Source organism: Labrus bergylta, chromosome 2 (assembly GCF_963930695.1).
Source record: "Labrus bergylta chromosome 2, fLabBer1.1, whole genome shotgun sequence".
In the NCBI taxonomy this organism is placed as follows: domain Eukaryota; kingdom Metazoa; phylum Chordata; class Actinopteri; order Labriformes; family Labridae; genus Labrus; species Labrus bergylta.
In genome coordinates, this window is record NC_089196.1 from 27,973,943 (window position 1) to 27,994,184 (window position 20,242).

The 20,242-nt window shown below is 40.5% G+C and overlaps 1 protein-coding gene, 1 long non-coding RNA gene and 1 pseudogene across 3 annotated transcripts; 2 read left to right on the top strand and 1 right to left on the bottom strand.

Moving 5' to 3' along the window:
- Positions 1-686: 686 nt before the first annotated feature.
- LOC109999951 (RING finger protein 225) lies at positions 687-9,348 on the bottom strand. 2 transcript variants are annotated; one of them, XM_065950605.1, is made up of 3 exons: positions 9,040-9,348; positions 5,460-6,300; positions 687-3,249 (listed from the first exon to the last, which is right to left on the bottom strand). In XM_065950605.1, exons 2-3 carry the CDS (start codon positions 6,125-6,127, stop codon positions 3,006-3,008), a joined length of 912 nt encoding a protein of 303 aa, XP_065806677.1. In that variant the 5' UTR covers positions 6,128-6,300; positions 9,040-9,348; the 3' UTR covers positions 687-3,005. The 2 variants fall into 2 exon arrangements, with proteins under 2 accessions (XP_065806677.1, XP_029137281.2); XM_029281448.2 differs by lacking the exon at positions 9,040-9,348 and having other exon boundaries at positions 5,460-6,301.
- LOC114921450 (uncharacterized) lies at positions 4,541-5,604 on the top strand. The gene is made up of 3 exons (XR_003809743.2): positions 4,541-4,680; positions 4,788-4,931; positions 5,474-5,604. It is a non-coding gene; the product is annotated as an uncharacterized lncRNA (long non-coding RNA).
- A 5,843-nt stretch (positions 9,349-15,191) lies between the features above and the next one.
- Positions 15,192-19,506, top strand: LOC109999944 (GTPase IMAP family member 7-like; annotated as a pseudogene).
- The last annotated feature ends 736 nt before the right edge of the window (positions 19,507-20,242 follow it).

A 20,242-nucleotide genomic window follows, 5' to 3' on the forward strand; every position in this document is an offset into this window, starting at 1 on the left:
CAGTCTGAGAGCGAGACGAGACCGAGTAAAAATGCTTTCGATTCTGTGACGAATATTCAAAAAGATGGATTTTGAGTACATCACTACTTTGAAGTTCTCTGTGAATGAATGATGCTCGATAAATAAACTTCACGTTCAAAAGGAGCGAGCGGCTAAAAATAAAAAAATAAAAAAAAACTTTTTTAAAGCTCCTGCTGACTGGAATAACTGACCTGTACACATCAGATCTACTCTCTCACTTTGTATTTAGATCCACTCACATTCATTCCTCTGACACCGCCGACCACTTTAGACCAACATGAGGTTGTAATTCATCCACTGCTTTGTTTGAGCTAAGTGTGTTACTTCTTGTGTCTCGTTAATAGAAAACACATTTATTCCAAAACATCTCAACAGGACGTCCTCTAAACACAGACCTCTTTGCTGGGATTAAACCACTTTTACCTTCAACCACAGCAGAAGGAAGACCCTCCACTCTAACATTTTATCTTTGTTTTCTCTTTTTCTCTATTTCTCTTTTTTAATTGTTTTCCATTTTCATGTCATGTTGAAAAGTGTTTTCTGTTAGGCATGGTCCCGATGCCTCGTGTGAGTGCGCCCTGATTGAAACTTGTTGAAAAGGAGGATAACATGTGACCTCTAAATCTTTGTCCCGCTTCATTTAAAATAAAAAAAAGAGAGACGGATTGATTCAAAAAAAGAATTTATTCAAGTTAAACAAGAGGCAAACATAGTGATAGTGCAAGCTTTGCTAAAACAAACGTGACATAAATATATAAAATTATTTATTTTACACTGCACATTAAAACAGGTGAGTGTTTAAAAAACAGAACAGGACGATGAACATGAGATTAGAACTGTTACAGATCGCCATTCAGCGTCAGGGTCAAACGCCTAGTCTCTGACCGCACGCTGAAGGTCGTCTCTCATTTGACAGTCAAAGTGTTTGAGGAAGTTTCACTTGTGGGCAGTCCTCTGATTCTGTGTCATGTTTCTGATCTGTTGATGGGTCTGTTAACTCATCAGTAAGTTTGTTACGTTACAGGGTTCGGCTCAGGTGGTCCCGCAGTACATGATACCTGTGCAGCACTCGGGGGGGGGGGGGGGGGGGGGGGGGGACACGGCTCACAGCCTCCAGCAGGGGGCGCCACAGATGAGCTGTCAGACTGAACGCTCTCAAGACAAACCTGACTGACCAAACACAAATTCATCTCAAACATCAACCCTCTATAATGTCTCCAAGAACATATTTAGTTGTCATTTAGTCACGTTCTTTAAATATTCATACTTATATTTTCTATAAAATCGAGGATAATAGAAAGTATTCAGCCTACAGTCATTTAAAAAGCAGATTAAAATATTTAACTTCTTCCTTTAACCGAAATGTAACTTTTGAAAGTCTAAATAACCGGGACTCTACTTTTCCAACTATCAAAACCTGCAGAGGTTCACAGTTAATCCTGTATTTTTTTTTTTTTTAAACCTGAGCCCTTTCTGTTCACGTTTTGGTGTCAGAGTGACTTATTGTTACAAAAAGCATTTTTAAATGATCCAGTAGGTGGTGTCAGCGTGAATAATTCATTAAAACAGCTTGTAAAGGCTGCAACATGATGCTGTGAGAAGTTGCTCCTCTGACTGTTTTTCTTTCTTCATCATCATCATCATCATCACACACAGCGTGAGATGCTTTTCTTACACCAGAAACAGACTTTAAGTTCCACTCTTGTGTTTTTTGTTCACAGTGAATAAAAAACAGGTTTTTTAAAATGCAGATTACAGCTGCTGGTCGACCGCTGTTTTAGTTATTTTTCATGCTGTGATGTATCACAAACACTGATCATTTTAGTCGGACATATTGAAGACGTAAAAGTGACACAACAACACAAACAAACTAACGGCGGTAGAAGATCTACTCAATTCAGCGATCAGGAGCCGAAGAGTCTGGTGGCTTTTAGAGGAAGAGATTTAAGGTCCGTTTGTGGTTGAAGAAAATCATTTTAAGATGGTAAAATGTCTGACTCTGTAAGAATGTTTTGATGTAATGTTGTCAGACTCTTAAATGACAATCTGAGCTTCTTTGTGGAAAAACAACAACTTGTAACGGACGCTCTGCTCGTCATCTACACGAGGAAACATGAACAAACAGGGCGGAGTTTAAATACATGAGAACTCCCCTTCAACTGGGATCATGTGATTATGTAATAAACAAGTCCAGCTGTGTTTGTTAAGTTGTTGCTTCCCTTTTGCAACGAAGCCACCTGTAACATATCAGCGTTCCACCATTTATGAAAATCTGCTCGCGTCACGCCGTCGCTCGGCTCATTTGCATGACTCATGTTTACATGTGTGTGTTTGTTTGCGTGCAGAGCTGCAGCTTCACTAACAGGAAACGGACTCTTATGTGACTTTTTTTTTTTTACAGAAACATGAACATCACTGAATTTAAAATGTAACCTCTGACTGATTAGTTTTGTGCTGAAAGCTGTCAGAACTAAGAAGGACCTGCAGGAAATTAAAGAACATTTAGGAAGAATTGTAAGTGCTGTTATGTCCACTGCTCTCACTCTGAACAATAAAACTGAACAGGAAGCTCTGCTGTCAACCGCTCGCTGATCATTTAAGGCTTTGAGTTCAAGATGAGACCTGCAGAGAATTTTAAAGTCCATTTCTTCTCAGTTTTCAGGATACTTTGTCCCTGTCTGAAATCTCAATTTGAAGGGATAAAAAACAAGTTCAAAGTTCATATTTTCAAACCTCGACACGAAGTGTTTGTATCTTTGAGTTAGATGTCATGAAGCAGGTTAAAGTCATTGTGATTCTCAGAGTGTTGATTTCAGAGCGGCTCTTCCTCTCCATGTCTGATGTCACAGAGTTTAAAGCCTGAACGCTGGTTTTTATTTCACATCTGGATCTGTTCTTGTCTTTAAGCCGCAGCAGTGAAACAGATGTTGCTCGTTAAATGGATTCAGACCCTACCTTCAGTTGGAGAAAGACAGGAAGTGATGTCACTCCTTGACTTTTTGCATGGTTAAGAGGAAGATGATGATGCCAGTCAGCAGCCCCATCATCATCAACACCGACGTCAGGAGGAAGGCTCGGCACACGGGCCGACCCGTCAGTCTGAACAGAGCTTCAACGAGCCCGCCCGACTGCTCGCCGCTGCGCTCCACAGCAGGAGGGCTGGGAAGCCCCACGTCCAGAGAGCGGTTCACTGACCTCTGACCCCAACGGCGATGATTGTCAGCCGCCCTTAAAGAGAAACAGAGAGGGGAAGCTTCTTCATTTATTCTCCAGGATAAATCTGAGTCAGGTTTTTTTTTTTTTACGATCGATTGAACAGTCAAATAAAATTTAGAAACACTTTTACCAGCGTGAAGCAGAAAATCTTTAGAATCCATTGCTGGAAACAAATACACAACGTGTGTCTTAAGAATCACCCAAAACTCTTCATCTACATACGATAAAGATTCATGTTTATGCCGATTGATCGATCAATGAGTGAACTTGATGATTAATCTGTTCAAATCTGGTCATTTGTTTCCTAATTATTATCCGACAACCATTCAGCTCAAAATCAGCGCGAGAAATTTCAGGTTTTAGGAAATGAAGTTTTTTAATTTTTTTAAATGCATCAGCTTGAGTCTGAGAGAGTGTCTAAAAGTGACAAACTCTGTGAAACCTTACAGGTAGAGAGGGAGCTCCACTTCCTCACATCATCAAATAGCAGACTGGGAGGGAGGAATACTTTGTGTCCTCAAATAACAAACGTAAACTCTGAGTTTGAACACAACACACAAAAGGTCCCTTATGTACTGGGAGAAATAAAAACACAATCCTGAGATTAAAGCTGCAAATTCCATCACAGCCTGTAAATGGATCTGAGCTTTTTTTTTTTTTTTTTTTTCTTTTCTGGTTTTATGACTAGAAGTGTTTTTACAGTGCAGGTCACACCTACACATTCACACCTGATGGTAGAGGCTGCTGGGTAAAGTGACCATTCACACGCAGCTGATGAAGCAGGGGAAGCAACTTGGGTTTAAGTGTCATGCCAAAGGATCGAACCCCTGAGACAACCGACTCTACCACTGAGCCACAGCCGCCCCTGTCAAAACCAGAGGACAACCTCTGAAGACACACACACACGGACAGAGACAATAAAACAAATTCAGAACGATTAATTTACACTTTTTGTATTCTAACTTTTTTTTTTCCCAGATGTTTATCCGATTTTCACTTTTGATTCTTAAAGTTACTGTTGAACGGTCGATTATTACTATTCATTACTATTATTGTTTTCTTTGTTATCATATTCGTCATCAGTGTTGTCACATTCATGCCAATAAAGCTTTCTGAACTGAATCGAGTCATCGGGTCAGTGAACATTTAAAGCAGTGATTTCTTTCATCACATGCAGCAACATGAGCTGTGATGAGTAAGTGGACTTTGATCAGTTAATGATTCACAGTGAAACAGAGAACGCTCTGATAAAAACAGAGCTGCAGTAACACTGTAAACAATCATCTCCAGATCTAATCACATTTACTGCAGTGCATCAAACCTGTTCATCTTGTTTTACTCTAAGTTCCTCTGAATTGATTTACATTTGGAGCTTCAGCTCTCCGTCAGCTATTTTGGCATGCGTGTTTTTTGCTATGCAAAAGCAATGACATCATAGAGCAGGTAGTTGCAGACTTGGTCTATTAACTTTTCTTCAAAACTTCCCACCATTGTTGTATCAGCTCTCCGGTGTTTCCAATGTTTTCATTTCCGTTCTCATCACCACACAGCTCCACACTGCTCCTAGTGGTTAAAGTGGTCATTTTTGAGGATGTGCACAACCAACGTTCCAAACCACCTCAGAAAACACAAGGCTGATGTCATCAGATGTGAAATCAAAGGAGCAGCTGTGAAGTCAACGCTGGCTGAGGCAGGTAGGTTAGCAGGCCAGCTGATTTATTTATTCAGATGAGAACAGTAACGCAGTAAGGCGACATGATTTATTCCATATTTCTATTTTTTTTAAGGTCACCGACTCATCGTTCATCAGGGAGGCAACTAACATTTATTTATTAATTGTATTTATCTAACCAGGAGTTTTACCAATGAGACATAAAAGTCTCTTTACAATGGAGAGTAGCTCCTCTCACATGAACTTCTGATATTTTCTACATTATTTCAAGACTTTCAGGTCCTGATAGTTTCCAGAATTTGTCTTTTCACACATGAACCTCACAGCAGGAGATTCTCTTCGTCAGACACGCTCTAAAGACTTGAGATACTCAGGTTTAGGTAGAGGGTGGGGGTGACATAACTCCGCCCACTCGCTGTTCAAACCGCGACTTCAAATGTACTTTTAGCGGTAGCTGGAAGGTAAAGGTCTGCATGTAAACAAACTCAAACGCAAATCTCCCGCACGATGTGATTCTAAGAAAGCAAAGCGTGTGTGACAGAGGTCTCACCTTTTCACCTGCAGCTTCCCTTTGTTTCGGAGGAAGCGGATGCTGTAGACTCGCTGCATGGCGGCCGGCAGGTAAGACAGCACATCTGAGTCGGTGGTCAGCTTGGGCAGGCCGAGGTCGGGGAGGGGCGTGAAGCCGCGGCACAGCGGGCACTGGATGGCGTTGGGCTGAGCTGCCTTGACGTTGATGCGAGCCAGGCACTCGAGGCAGAACGTGTGCTTGCACTGAAGCATCTTGGGACAGCGGAAGACGTTGTTGAACTGGCTGAAGCAGATGGAGCACTCCAGGTCAGGGCAGGAGTCTTCAGGGCAGGGAGACGGGCGGAGGTCTGGGGAGGGGATGATGACAGAGACCTGGTAGGAGGGGGGCGTGACGGGGGCCAGGTAAGGGTTGGATACTGGGGACGAGTGAAGCCTGGAAGCAAAACTGAAGACTGGATCTGAGACCGGCGGCTGAGAGTCAGAGGGGTCAGAGTTTTGTACCGCGTTTTGACCTCCATCTTCTTCTGAGGGGGCAACACACGGAGGCGAGTGACAGTTTAACTCTGTCACAGAGCTGTGACCCGTCTGGATGACTGGAGGACACGGTAATGTTGCTGGGGGAGATGGATCATGGGAGTTACGAGGGTCCGACGGTGAATATGGAGGTGGATTAGGAGAGGGATTCATGACGGGTGCAGGAGTCGTTCGGTTAAAGGAAAGCAGAGGGAAGCTCAGTGGGGATGAACAGACGGAGGACGTCGAGCTTTCAGCGGTCTGTAGAGACGGGGAGCATCGGACTCATGGAGGGCGGAGGGTTGATGGAGAGGCTTCCTGTGCAGCTTCAGTTTTCAGAACTCAATCTGTAGATGAAAGAGAGAATTAATGCACGGAATAAAAACATTTTGAAGCTACTATCAGACTCAATCAGGACGTTAGTACAGCTGCATGATAAATGTATTTTCATCACAACTGGAAAATAAACAGGTTACGTGCAATTAGCATTCACGCTATGTAAACATTTAACAAATCAGAAGACGTTCAGCTAGTCTTCAGCTTCCCTCCGATTATTCTCCATTTGGAGATACTGCAGGACTTTTCTTTTTGTATCTTCTTTTTTCTCTGGTGGTGCATCGAGTATCGACTCCTGGAGTTTCTGCAGCCTTGAGAGCAAACTGTTTGTAACGCTGTCCGCCATGATGCAATTCTAAAACCACCTGCAGTCGTCTTATGAAGATCTATATTTAGTCTTTTAACAGACGTCTGCTGCACATGCAGCCATGTCTGTTTTAACATCAGCTCCACGAGTTGCCAGTCGGAACATAAACAATGGTTTTTTTAAAAAAAAATTATATTTTACCCATGACTTAAATAATTTATACAAATATTTCAACTTCAAATAAAACTAAATCTTTAAGTGAAATTAAAATGAAATGAATGTGTTAAAATACTTAAATGTAAGTTTGTACACAACAGCAACAATGTGTCTTTGCTCTTCACACACCTGAGCACACCTCACCTGTGTGTCCACTCAGTGCTGAAGTCTAAACATGGAAATCACCTCTATTCTGCTTCTAGTCTCTCCAATAATATAGAACATCATTTCATGTTTTCAGGCTGTTGTGTTCATGTTGATGTTTTGTGTTACCAGTGTTTGGACGGGTCTGTAAGTGTGTGGATGTCGGGGTGCGCCATGTTATAGGTCTTATGCACTCAGGTACTGTGGGGGTCCCCCAGCCTCTGGCCCCCTGATGGTGGAAGTCGTGATCTGAAAAGTTTGTGAATATAAAAGACCGACCTCCAGGAGATTGCAGTCGTTCCTAACACATTCACGATCACGTATCTGCTTGTTTGCATGACTTTATAAAACTGGACGCTGATCTGAGTCTCAATGAATTACCGTGCACAATAGAATTCCTATCCCAGTCTTTTTGCGTCAACTGGACAAGAATTTGCATCGTCCGTTTTATTCAAAAAGGGAAATAAGATGCAAAACGAACTGGCCTTATGACCCGCCGCTGTTTTACATCAGGGATTCTCTCTCTCTCTCTCTCTCTCTCTCGATGTGTGGTTTTGCTTTGGTCAGAGACAGACGCCATGGAGATAAGAGCATCTAAATATCTAGTTTTGAACTTCCAAAGTTTAATATGAACAAAGCCAACGTCTAAAGTCGTTTTCACATCTTAACTCCTGACTATATCTAGATCATTTCAGGAGGACTGCTGATAGACTATGAGGAGTTTTTCAGGTAATTTCTGCAAGTGTGAAAGCCCTATCAATGAGCTCACACACACGTAACATTTCTCTCTTAAGAACACTTCACCCTCATGTCAGCTGTGCCAACTTATCAGACCAATATTGTTTCTGTACCAGGCTGTGAAAATGTTAATTTCAGCTGTCAAAAACAGTTTTTTTTTCATTGGGTGTATATATGACTTCTGGAGTCAGCCTCAAGCGGATCCACAATGAACTGCAGGATTTTTGAACTTCCGCATTGGCTTCATTTTTTAACACCGGCTGAGGTTGCTGCTCGGTCGCACACTGTGTACGGAGAACATAGTCCTCCAATCGTGCGGCCCGGGTTTGAGTCTGACCTGCGGCTCCTTTCCAACTCTCTACTCACGCTACACATTTTCCTGTCAGAATGAAGTCAAAAGCCGTAAATAAATCTTTACAAAAAAAAAAAAGTTAAACATAATGCATCCGAAACTAAAACCATAAAGTTATAAACAGATGCCTTAAAGCCTCAAATCATTGTTTTTACTCAGAGAGCTTCCAAGAACGATCCAGTATTTATCAAATCTGCTATTGCACTCCTGCTACTCTGTTGGTATCCATGGTTACCATAAAGCAACAACATCTACTGCTGTAAATGTTAACTTAAAGTATTCAGCGCGCCTGGCTGAGGCGGAGGGATACATAGGCTATTGTGAAAAGTCTCAGTGATGCTGTTCTCTTTTATCGTCACTCAGATCGTCCAATCAGATTGCTTGTTCGGAACTAATTAGCTACAATATAGTGTCCTATTAAAGAAAAAAAGATATAGGCTACACTGTATTAATTAATAATTTCAGACTTAATGTTGTTAGCTTGAGTTAATTAAAACAAAAGGTCCTGACTTTTCAAAGCAGAGCTCTTTAATTGTTGGCATTTACCAAGCAGAGAAACATTTCCTCGTGCTTCACCAAACAGCTTCAGAGAAAACAGTAATTTACTACCCCTAATGTTATAAGGGAAACACCTGCAAGACACTGATTCAGAAGCAGTTTAAAATACTTTAGGATTAAAAACCTTTGTGTTCGGCTCACATGCGAAGACCAGATAAGTATTTAACTGAAACTGAATGTTATTGTTTACGTGATTCACCATGCTGGGAGAACGAAAGGATGGGGGCTAATTAAAGTCTGTTTTTACATTATATTTGCCTCCAAGTTGACATTTAATGGTCATTATCGGTGCCGAATTCATCTCTGTACTCTGTTAGTTAATCAGACATTTGAAATAATACATTATAACAAGATAGAATGCCTTTAAACATTAATACATAGAATTGTGTTATTTTTGAATGACGTTTGGTATGCAATCCAAAAATCGGCTCTTACCTTCACCAATCACCGCCGACTGTTGTCCTCTCTCATCCCACACGTCATCATAATCTCACCGGTTTCTCTCAGAGACCCTCCTCGAGTTGTTGAGATAAAAGTCCAGAGAGTTTGAAGTAATATTTTTATGCTCTATTCTTTTCTACCCTCTCTCCCTCTCCTCACTCTCTCTGGCTGTCTAAAGAGAGTCTGTATTTGAATAGCTGAACAAGAAACGAGGAAACGGGATAGTCAAATCACCTGTGCGCATCACTGGCTTCTATTTGAAGGTTAACACACCTGAGGAAAGAGCTGCTGATTAACGGAGAGCTAAGTGAAGCAGGTCTACTCCATTAACCCTCAGATAGTCTGTGGTGTACCCGTAAATTAACTCTACAGATTTGTTTTCTTCATCTCCTCGGTCTTTTAATATTTTCTAAAGTGTTCTATTTATTTAACTTCTTCTGCATTGTCAAAAGTTACAAAGCAACAACAATGACCAGACATGTAGGCAGTGGCGTTTCTAGAGTCTTTTGGGGCCTGGGCAAAATTAACAGCCCCCTCCCCCCCAACTAGCGTTCATCACCTTTATTTTATGAATAATAGCTACCATTATCTGCTTTTGGAGGGGGCACTTTATGCTTATCTTTTGCTGGTGTAAGAAACTTAAGTAATCATCCAATAGTTTATTTTTTCCTCATTCTTTTTTGTTTACTCACAGACGGACATTTCCTCTTCATTTTCTGACATTTTGACAAACTCTGGTTTTTAGAAAAGTAACAATGAGTGGACACGACTAAATTATGAATATAAACTTAATAGAGTAGATTTGAAACCTGTATTGTAAAAAGGACTGTATTCTTGTATTAATAGTTAAAACGGATAGGTAGTGATATTATATAACAAAGAGTAAGCTCTTTAACCTGCTCCTTTGTAAAGTGTCTTGAGATCACATTTGTTATGAATTTGCACTATACAAATAGGATTGATTGATTGATTTATTGATTTATTGGTTGATTGATTTATTGATTATTCTAAGAGGAGAAGCCCTGGAAGGTCGGTCAATAGAGAGTTATATGGAGGATTGCGATGGTTTCGTCAAACAACTTGTACATGACTGTGGAGGGAGATACCAGGTCTTCAATAACTATGCTGACAAAAATCACAAAGAAGACAAGAACCGCGGACAAGTCGGAGAGCTGCTTACCAAGATCGAGGCAATGAAGCAGGCAAATGGGGGCAGCTGCTACAATGCTGAGATGTTCCAACTGACAAAGGACGCCGTTGAAAGGGAAGTCCAGAAAGCCCTGAAAAGGAACCAGACTGTCGGCAAAATACAAGCTGAAGAAATGGAACAGCTAAAAAAAAAAATGGAGAGTGTTTAAGAGCAACTGTAATGATCAAATTTCCCTCTGGGATTAATAAAATATTTCTGATTCTGATTCTGATTTAGTCGCTAAAATTTGTTACATCAAGAACATTTTTAGAAAGGTTCCAGTGAATGTGAGAAGCTATGCTAAAATAAAGCTGTCTCCTTTGTTTGGGACACACCCGGCAGTATTCCCTGGTAGTGTTGTAGTCAAGACCATGCTAACCGAAGCCAAGAAATACCCAACACCAGATTGCTCCGAGACCGAGACAAGACCATAAATATCACAGAAAAATCATCATCTTGTGTTTAGGGGGCGTGCCACTCACTTAGACTGTAACACCGGGAAGGTTGCGGCCGTAACCGGGGGATGAAAATTAAACTACACATGAATTGAAGTTATTTGTTATTTTAAAAAGAGGCGTTTTCCTTCTAATCTCAGTTATGACGTGGAGAAATAGCCTTTCAGTGGTGGTCTTGACCGGTCTTGATTTCCATCTAGTGTGAGACCAAGACCGATTTCGAGTACTACAACACTATTCCCTGGAACCTGTGGAGGTCGAAAAAAGGAAAACACACAGGGAAAGAAACACGAGGATAGGAAATTATAAAATAAAACAGATTAAATCATGACAAAAATTTACTGCAGGCTTTGATTTAAGTGTCAGCTGTACAGATGATGACATTAAATAGACTGCATGAAATTCAATAAAACGATAACATAGAGATTAAAAATCAGATGTCTGAAATTATTAATGACACTGATGATTTACTTTGTTTAAGTGCTCATGATGGATAGGCCGGATCTTTGTAACATAACAATGAGTAAGGTCTTTTACCTGCTTTTTGTAAAGTGTCTCGAGATAACACTTGTTATGAGTTGACGCTATACAAATAAAAATTGATTGATTGATTGATTGATTGATTTAAACTATCTGTTTTTAAATGTGTTATGTTGATTCTTCTTCATGTGTTTGTGGCTATATAGTATAGTATAAACATATATCAGCATTTGTTTTGAAGACAATTTTTATCCACCACTGCTGTTTGCAAATAAAACCAAGTTGTCACAGAACTCATTTACACCTGATTAACTTAGCACTTTCTGTCTTTGGGTATCAGAAAAAGATAACAGAGTAAACAGATTATGGATAAGTAAAGTCTGTGAGGCTGGTCGAAATGTCCTCAGTCACATTGGAAACAACTGTACCTACATGCTGTGGGAATATTCTTCAATTCTGTTTTGAAACCACATTTTAAATGTGTGAGCTGCAAGTTTCATGTAGGAGTGCTGAAATAATTGCTCCAACAGAACAGAGAGACCAGCAAATAGATACTTAAGTTGTTACATTTCAAATAAAACCAAATTATTAAGTGAAATGAAAATAAAATTAATGTTTAAAATTTCTAAAAATGTTAGTTTGCACATAACAGCAGTAGGTGTCTGCTGCTCTTTACACTCAAACATGAACACACCTGTGTTTTTAAGGCCACTGAGTCATAAAGTCCATACATACATGGAAATTACTTTTATTCTGCTTCTAGCCAATCTAACAATAAATTACTTTACAAAAGTGCCTCCCAAGAGAGTTGGTGTTGCATTTGCAGAAAATGTTTGCATTGACCAGGTTGTACACTGTCCTGGGAAATTAGGCAAGCAAGGCTTTTACAAATTCTGTCAAATCAATGCAACCTCCACCCTCTAATGTGTATCTCTGCTTCTCTGCAGAAAGAAATTGTTTCAAATATGACCATTTTGCAGCGGCTTAACTGCCACAAATGTTGATATCCCTGATTCAAACTTTGTGTGATAATATAAAAGTTGTAGTTTCTAAACTTATTTGAGTTATGTTTAGTCATGCTTACCACATAAGTCTGACTGTTTTTCAGTCATATACAGTAACATTTCATTGGCATATTTTACAATAGATCTGATGTGAAATCTTCTCTGACACATATAAGGGTGACAGCACACACCCTTGTGGAGAGCCAGTAGAAGTGCACTTTAGTTCAGACAGAGTCCCATTTACTCTGACTCTCTGTGTCCTATTGGTTAGGAAGACGATTATCCAGCATGCCAGATTTCTTTCTCAAGTCAAACTGTTCCAAACGCCTCCTGATTAAGATATGGGGCTGGATTGAAAGCATGAGTCCCATTACCTTCCAGATGTCTGAAAAGCATGTTAAGCAGAGTGACTGTAGCGTCCTCCACATCTCTGTGAGGCCGATATGCAAACTGCATGGGATCCAGCACATGTTCAGTTAGCCTCAGAACCTCAGACCTGACCAGCTTCTCTAAAATTTTCATTAAAATTGAGGTCAGAGCAAATGGCATGAAATCATTCAGGGTTTTAGGGCAACTGGATTTAGGGACATGGACAACCACAGCATCTTTCCAGAGATTGGGGACGTGTTTGCAAGGACTTATTAAAGATACTGTGAAATACAGGACTCGGCTGTTTTGCACATGATTTCAGTAAACGTCCACAGATATGTTTTTTGTTTACTGTTACAGAAAGGAAGGCAACGTCCTTAAGGTGAATGTTAAAGTGCTGATCGTCCTTAAGTTTAAGACTCAGAATTTCATTGATAAAGATAAGATGAACTTTATTGTCCTAGTGGGAAATTCACCTTGGACATCACAGTGTTCTGATACAGTAGCAAATTATCAAAATACATTCATTCGTTAGTAAAACATGTCAGTTAAATAATCATTCAATTCCATACGAGTGAATTACTAAAACCAGAAATGTGTGAAAATTAAGAGAAGTAATGAACAGTGCAGGTACATCTACACACATACACACATACATACATACACATTACAGCTTAGTGTTGAGGGCTTTGATGGACAAGGGGACAAAGGAATATTTGAAGCTCTTGTTCCTACTGTAAGGGTACCCTGTATCATCTACCTGAAGGGAGGGGCTGGTACTCAGGGTGCTAAAGTCAAGAGGATCAAAACGACAGTCAAAGCAATTAAGAACATTAGCCAATTCAGTATCTGAGTTAAAAGCATCTAAAATGACATGAATGATACTCTCTGTATTTTGGAGACCTGCTATGGTTTTCATAGTCGCCCATGCAGGCTGAGCCAAAATTTCCAGTTCTGACTTGTAGTTCAGCTTTGATTTTAAAGTTCAATCTTCAGCTCCTTAGTAGCTGAATGTATATCAGATGATGATCCCTCTTCAAAATTTCTTCCTTCTTAAGCAGGACTTTACAGATGAGGTAACTCATGGTTTATTGTTGGGAAAGGCTACATTTTTAACACGCTTACAGGGGATGATCATGTCCCTACAGAAGGTCACATATGAGCAGGTATACATCCACCAAGGGGTCCACATCATCTCCACGGGACTGTGTAAAAATGTCCCAGTCAATGCAGTTCTAACATTCTTGCAGGCAGATAACTGCCTCTCCTGACCAGACCTTCATGTCTTTAGTCTTAACTTTGTCTCTCTTTAAAACAGTCCTGCGTGGGCAGTTATGATCCGCCGAGCCCAGAGGAGGAAGTGGGAGGGATTTGTATTTGTCCTTAACAGACCCATAACAAAGATCCGATGTCTGTCTAGTTGGACAGGTGACATGAGTGAGTTTTTGAGAGAGACGTGATTAAAAACAAACAGTATGAAGTTCAGTGCATCAGGCGAGATCGACTGCAGTTTCTGTATTACAAGACGGTACCTGAGGCAGAGGCAGCGTCTACCTTCAGGTGAATAAAGCCATACACCATAGTATTAAAAAGTTGAGGGAGCTCGCGGGGCAGGTAAAAAAGGGCGTAACGATACGTTCCCCATGATAACCGTGGGCAGAGGAATCCCAGTGAGCCGCTGTTTCCTCATGTGTAGTCTGACGCCTCCTCGTTTGCCCCGCTTTCTCTTCTTGTCCATCTTAACACCACCATGTTCATCTCTCAGAATAAAGTCCGGTAGTTGCAGCGTGGGATCAGTCGGCTGAGCTGGACCGGCAAAGTTCAGCTGCAGCAGCTGGTCCCTGGAGCATTGAGTCCTCACCGTCCTCACCTGGCACAGTGCCCTGCAGACCTCGCAGGTAAGCAGTCTGTATAAAATAATACAGAATATCCATACTCCATATGTGAAACCAGCAGTGCCCCGATCAGATGTTATGACACAAGACGTGACGGACTCACAGAAACATTAAAAACACAACAGTTTCCCGGCCGTCGTTGCGCGCGCATGCGTGGATCGTTTCTTACCAGTGTGCCACCCATTTAGTAAAATAAAGGTTGGTCTTGATTTCGTGCCTTCTCTGCAGTCTGAAGTTCATTGACGCACTAAAGGCAGCAAAGAAGATCTCGCCTGGTGAGTGGACACGACTAACTTATGAATATAAACTTAATAGACCACCAATTGCCCCAAGAGGGATCAATAAAGTTGTTTGAATCTAATAGAATACATTTGAAACCTGTATTTTAAAATAAAGGACTGTATTCTTGTATTAATAGTTAAAACTGATAGGTACTGACATAACAAAGAGTAAGCTCTTTAACCTGCTCCTTTGTAAAGTGTCTTGAGATCACATTTGTTATGAATTGGTGCTATACAAATAAGATTGATTGGTTGGTTGGTTGATTGGTTGGTTGGTTGATTGATTGATTGATTGATTGATTGATTGATTGGTTGGTACTGATCCACAGGTGTATGCTGACAGTTAAGGACGTGAGAATTGACACACTCCAGGCTGCTCAGTAACAGGGAGTTGCTATTGAACTATAATGAATATACATTTCAGTTTGAAAGACTTCAATAATTTTAAAGATTTCTTCTCTCTGTTACAGCTAAAGACACAACTGTTCTCCTGAAGTCCAGACACAGCATGAGATTACCACCTTTCAGTGAGTACAAACTTAAACCCTTTTCACACATGCAGAAATCTCCTGAAAAACTCTGAAGATTTGGCTACCCGGAGGTTTTTAAGCTGTGTGTGAACGCAAACAGCCGAATTTTTCGCGTGGACTTTACCCGGAGTGTCTTCAACCAGACCTAGTATTTTTTTCCACAGAAAGTCCGAGTGAGCTGATGTCTGAACGTGACCGCATACACTCCGGAGATTTTCAATTTGAGCCAATAGGACCCGAGTGACGTTTATATAGTGACCGGCTAAAGTGTCTGCACGCGACCGCTACGATCTCTGTGTACGTAATTAAACATCTGCATTATGTTTCCTGTTCGTCAGTATGTTGTTCTCCACTCTTTTGTGGATGTTGTCATTCCATTGGATTACACATAGTATTGATATAAAGGCAAATAGTCTCATTATAACGTCGAGTAGAGGACTCTGTTGCTTCGGCCGCTACTTCCACGTTGTTTATTTACGTCACGTCTTACCTCAGAAAATCCCTCGATCCCCCTCCCCTCTGACAGGGAGAGTCCCCCGCTGTGAGGAGCATATGTGAACGGCTAGGTCGGGAGAATCTCCGGAGAAGTCCTCAAAGTCAAAGTCAAAGTCAACTTTATTGTCAATTTCAAAATATGCCAGACACACAGTGGAATCGAAATTTTGTTTGTCTCCGTCCCGCGGTGCAATATAACCAAAATAAGGTAAAATAAGATAAGGTAAAACTAGATAAATAATATTTACAGTAATAAATTGTGCAAAAGGTAGTAAATAAAATACAATAAAATTTAAAGAAAAAGTGAACTTGTGCAGTATGTGCAATGTGCAGTAAACTGAGTGTACTTTTGAGATGTTAGCTTCAGAGTAACCTGTAATTATCTAGATATTATCCGGAGTGCAGATGTGAAAACGTCTTAAGATGTTTGGTTTGGTAAATTAGAAATAGTCTGTGAAGACCATAAGCAAAGTACATTTGCTTATTTCACTTTCATTCTCTGACTGACTTTGCATAATACTGTACATTTCACCATAGGTTTGGTTTTTTTGTGGTTTGTCTTTCTAATTCTGTGTTTTCATTTCAGTTCGTGAGATGATCATTTCATCACTGAAGTCCACGTCAGGATACAACAATCAGGTCATGAACCTGGTTCTATGTGGGAGGAGTGAATCGATGAAGACTTTTGCAGCTGAGGCCGTTTTACATCAGACCGATCTTCATCCCAGCTCTATCTTACCAGAGTTTGGAAGTGTTTCCCTGGTGAAGCTTCCTGCCTTGTATGGAAAACCTCCAGAGGCTGTGATGGAGGAATCATCAAGGTGTATCTCCATCTGTGACCTTGAAGGTGTCAATGCCTTCATCCATGTCCTACCTGGGGGTCCACTCACCAATGAAGACAAGGAAGAGTTCAAAACCATCCAGAACATCTTCAGCTCTCGACTCAAAGTTATGAAGACCATGATTATGTTCACTGTGGAGTCAGACCAGACCACTACAGATATTGATAACTTTCAGAAAGAAAATAAGGACATCCAGGAGCTTATTCAGAGCTGTGAAAGGCAATATTGTTTTATAAAAATCAAGGACAAGCTGCAGATCTCAGGGCTGTCTGATGGTGGGGAAAAGAAAAGATCAGAAGGATCTGCTGAGGCTCGAGGGAAGGCAAACAAAGATAGAAAAGCAGCAGCTGAACTGTGGGATGAAGATGAGAAACAGGAGACTGCAATGGGCGGTGACGATGAAAGTCAGAACAGGGAATGTCTCAGGATGGTGCTGATTGGAAAAACAGGCAGTGGAAAGAGTGCAACAGCAAACACCATTTTAGGCAACACACATTTCACACCTAGAGTTGCCCCGAAGCCAGCGAACACGTCTTGTGAGAAAGCAACAGGAGAGATTGATGGACGGCCTGTTGTTGTGGTCAACACCCCAGGCTTGTTCGACACAACTCTGTCTTATGATGAAATCCAACAGGAGCTTCTTAAATGCATCAGCATGTTGGCTCCTGGACCTCACGTGTTCTTGCTGGTGATGCAGATTGGGAACATGGCACAAAAGGAGAAAGACTCTGTGGAACTGATTAAGAGTGTTTTTGGTAAAAAGTCTCAAGACTTCATCATTATTCTTTTTACTAGAGGAGAAGCCCTGGAAGGTCGGTCAATAGAGAGTTATATGGAGGATTGCGATGATTTCGTCAAACAACTTGTACATGACTGTGGAGGGAGATACCAGGTCTTCAATAACTATGCTGACAAAAATCACAAAAGAAGACAAGAACCGCGGACAAGTCGGAGAGCTGCTTACCAAGATCGAGGCAATGAAGCAGGCAAATGGGGGCAGCTGCTACAATGCTGAGATATTCCTATGGACAAAGGACGCCGTTCAAAGGGAAGTCGAGAAATTCATGAGAATGGAACAGAAAGCCAGCAAAATACAAGCTGAAGAAATGGAACAGCTAAAAAAGAAAATACAAGAAATGGAGAGTGATAAACAACTGAATCAAGAAGAGGTAGAGAAACTCAGACAAGAACTACGAGACATGAAGAAAGAATATCGTGAAAAGAAAAACAAAAGAAGATGCAACATCTCCTAATTATGTTGAACAGAGAACATTTAAAATAAGTCCATCGAGGCTTGCTTATTCACATTAGGGAACACATTTTATTCACTCATACTAGCCCTTTTAAGACTGCTTTACTTCACAAAAGTGCCTTCACTGGGTTTAGCCGTCATCACGTCTTTGTTCATTCATCTTGATTCCACAACGACGTAATATTGGTGTCCCAGTCGGTGAATTCAAAAAAATTTCGGCCTTGTAGAAGCGCGGCACAGCGAAAGTTCCACATACACACAGTCAGACATGCGCGCACACACACACACACACACACACACACACACAGTGCTGCACTTCCTGCTGAAACAGTCTCCAAGAGGGGGCATCACTTCATCCCCTCATTACACCTCTGCATAATTCAGATTAAAGCCGAAACGTTGCAGGGCGTAAATATGGCGGCTTGAAACGGAAATCTTCATAAAACTACGGTACTATGACGTATGAACAAATTAAAAAAACATTACCAGAAGTCTCCAAAAATTGAGATTCATTCTTAATTTGAACTATTTCAGTATAGAGACTTTTAAAGATGAGGACTTTTTGCTTAAGATGTAAACTTAATTCCTCAAAAGCATTAAATGTCATATATTATGTAAAATCATGTTTCTCTAACTCTAACATGTGTCTCTTGTCTGTCTACAAACCCCCCAATTATGAGAAAAGTCCATCTTCTCCGTCTTTTTCCTGTTCCACTTTTCAGAAAATGTGTGTTCACAAAGGCACGATTGCTGTGCTTTTCATTTCAATTTTTTCATTGGTCTCTACCACTTTTTCCATATTATAAAGCCGCCTCTATTGATTTTGTGCTTCCATGTTATTATGTTGATATCTCATGATGTTTATAGTTAGTCACTCATTCTGGTAATCCTCCTGTGACTGCAGGGGTTTTTTTTCTGCTGGAGACGTACACCAATGTAAAATAATTTTTGTTTTCACTTTTGCATTTTGTAATATTCATGCATTGGTCCTGTTGACCTTTTATCGTGAATTTTTTCAAGAGTCCATTAAATTTCATTTATTTGGAGCTACTTCTGGAGTGCGGACTCAGTGTTGTAGTCAAGACCACACTAACCGAAGCCAAGAAATACCCGAGACCGAGACAAGACCAAGACCATGACTATCACTGAAAAATCATCATCTGGTGTACAGGGGGCGTGTCATTCATTTAGACCGTAACAAGGTTGCGGCTGTAACCGGGGGATACAAAACAAATTATGAATGATTTATCTGTTTTTTCAGAAAGAGTTATTTTATATAAAAGTTATTTGTTATTTTAAAACAATCTCGACCGGTTTTGATTTAAAATCCAGAATATACTACTAGTATATAGTACTACAGCCCTATTCCCTGGAACCTGTGGAGGTCAAAAAAAAGGAAAACACACAGGGAAAGAAACACGAGGATAGGAAATTATAAAATAAAACAGATTAAATCATGACAAAATTTACTGCAGGCTTTGATTGAAGTGTCAGCTGTACAGATGATGACATTAAATAGACTGCATGAAATTCAATAAAACGATAACATAGAGATTAAAAATCAAATGTCTGAAATTATTAATGACACTGATGATTTGAACTATCTGTTTTTAAATGTGTTATGTTGATTCTTCTTGTGTTTGTGGCTATAAAGTATAAACATATATCAGCATTTGTTTTGAAGTCAATTTTTATCCACCACTGCTGTTTGCAAATAAAACCAAGTTGCCACAGAACTCCTTTACACCTGATTAACTTTGCATTTTCACAGTTTTCAAGAGTTTCTGGATAACTGAAGCACACCTGACTGCAGAACCCGCAGAACATTTAGTGGATGTGAAAACTCTGTCCACCAGAGGCCGACATTTAGGCAGCATGGAGAGAATTCATTTCAGATTGATATTGGTAAATTAAAATGACCTTTTTTGCTAATGCTGAGGTGAGTGTCAGCTGGAATGGAGACATTGCATCAAGGTTGTTTAGTACTCCCAAGTAATGTAAAAAAATGCTTTCACATTTTGTTCATGGATAAATCAGAGTATCTTTCTCAGCCACTCGCTGCAGACCTCTTTAAGTTGTTCAATGAGGGATAGATTGCCCTTCCACTGCTGTCTGTATTTCACCCAGAAGCATACCCAGGGTTCATTAGGAAGTGTTTATTAATTTCTAGTTGTCCATAATTGTAACATTGCAACCACAACATCTTCCGAGGGACATTAAAGGGGAGGTTCAAAGTATTTAATAGGGCGGATGATAGAAGGGTGTTGCCCAGAGGCTGATGCAAATGTTTTCAAAAACAAGTTATTTTTATAAACAGAGGCGACAGCGCTGGAACTCTATCAGGTGAGAGAGAGAGAGAGAGAGAGAGAGAGAGAGAGAGAGAGAGAGAGAGAGAGAGAGAGAGA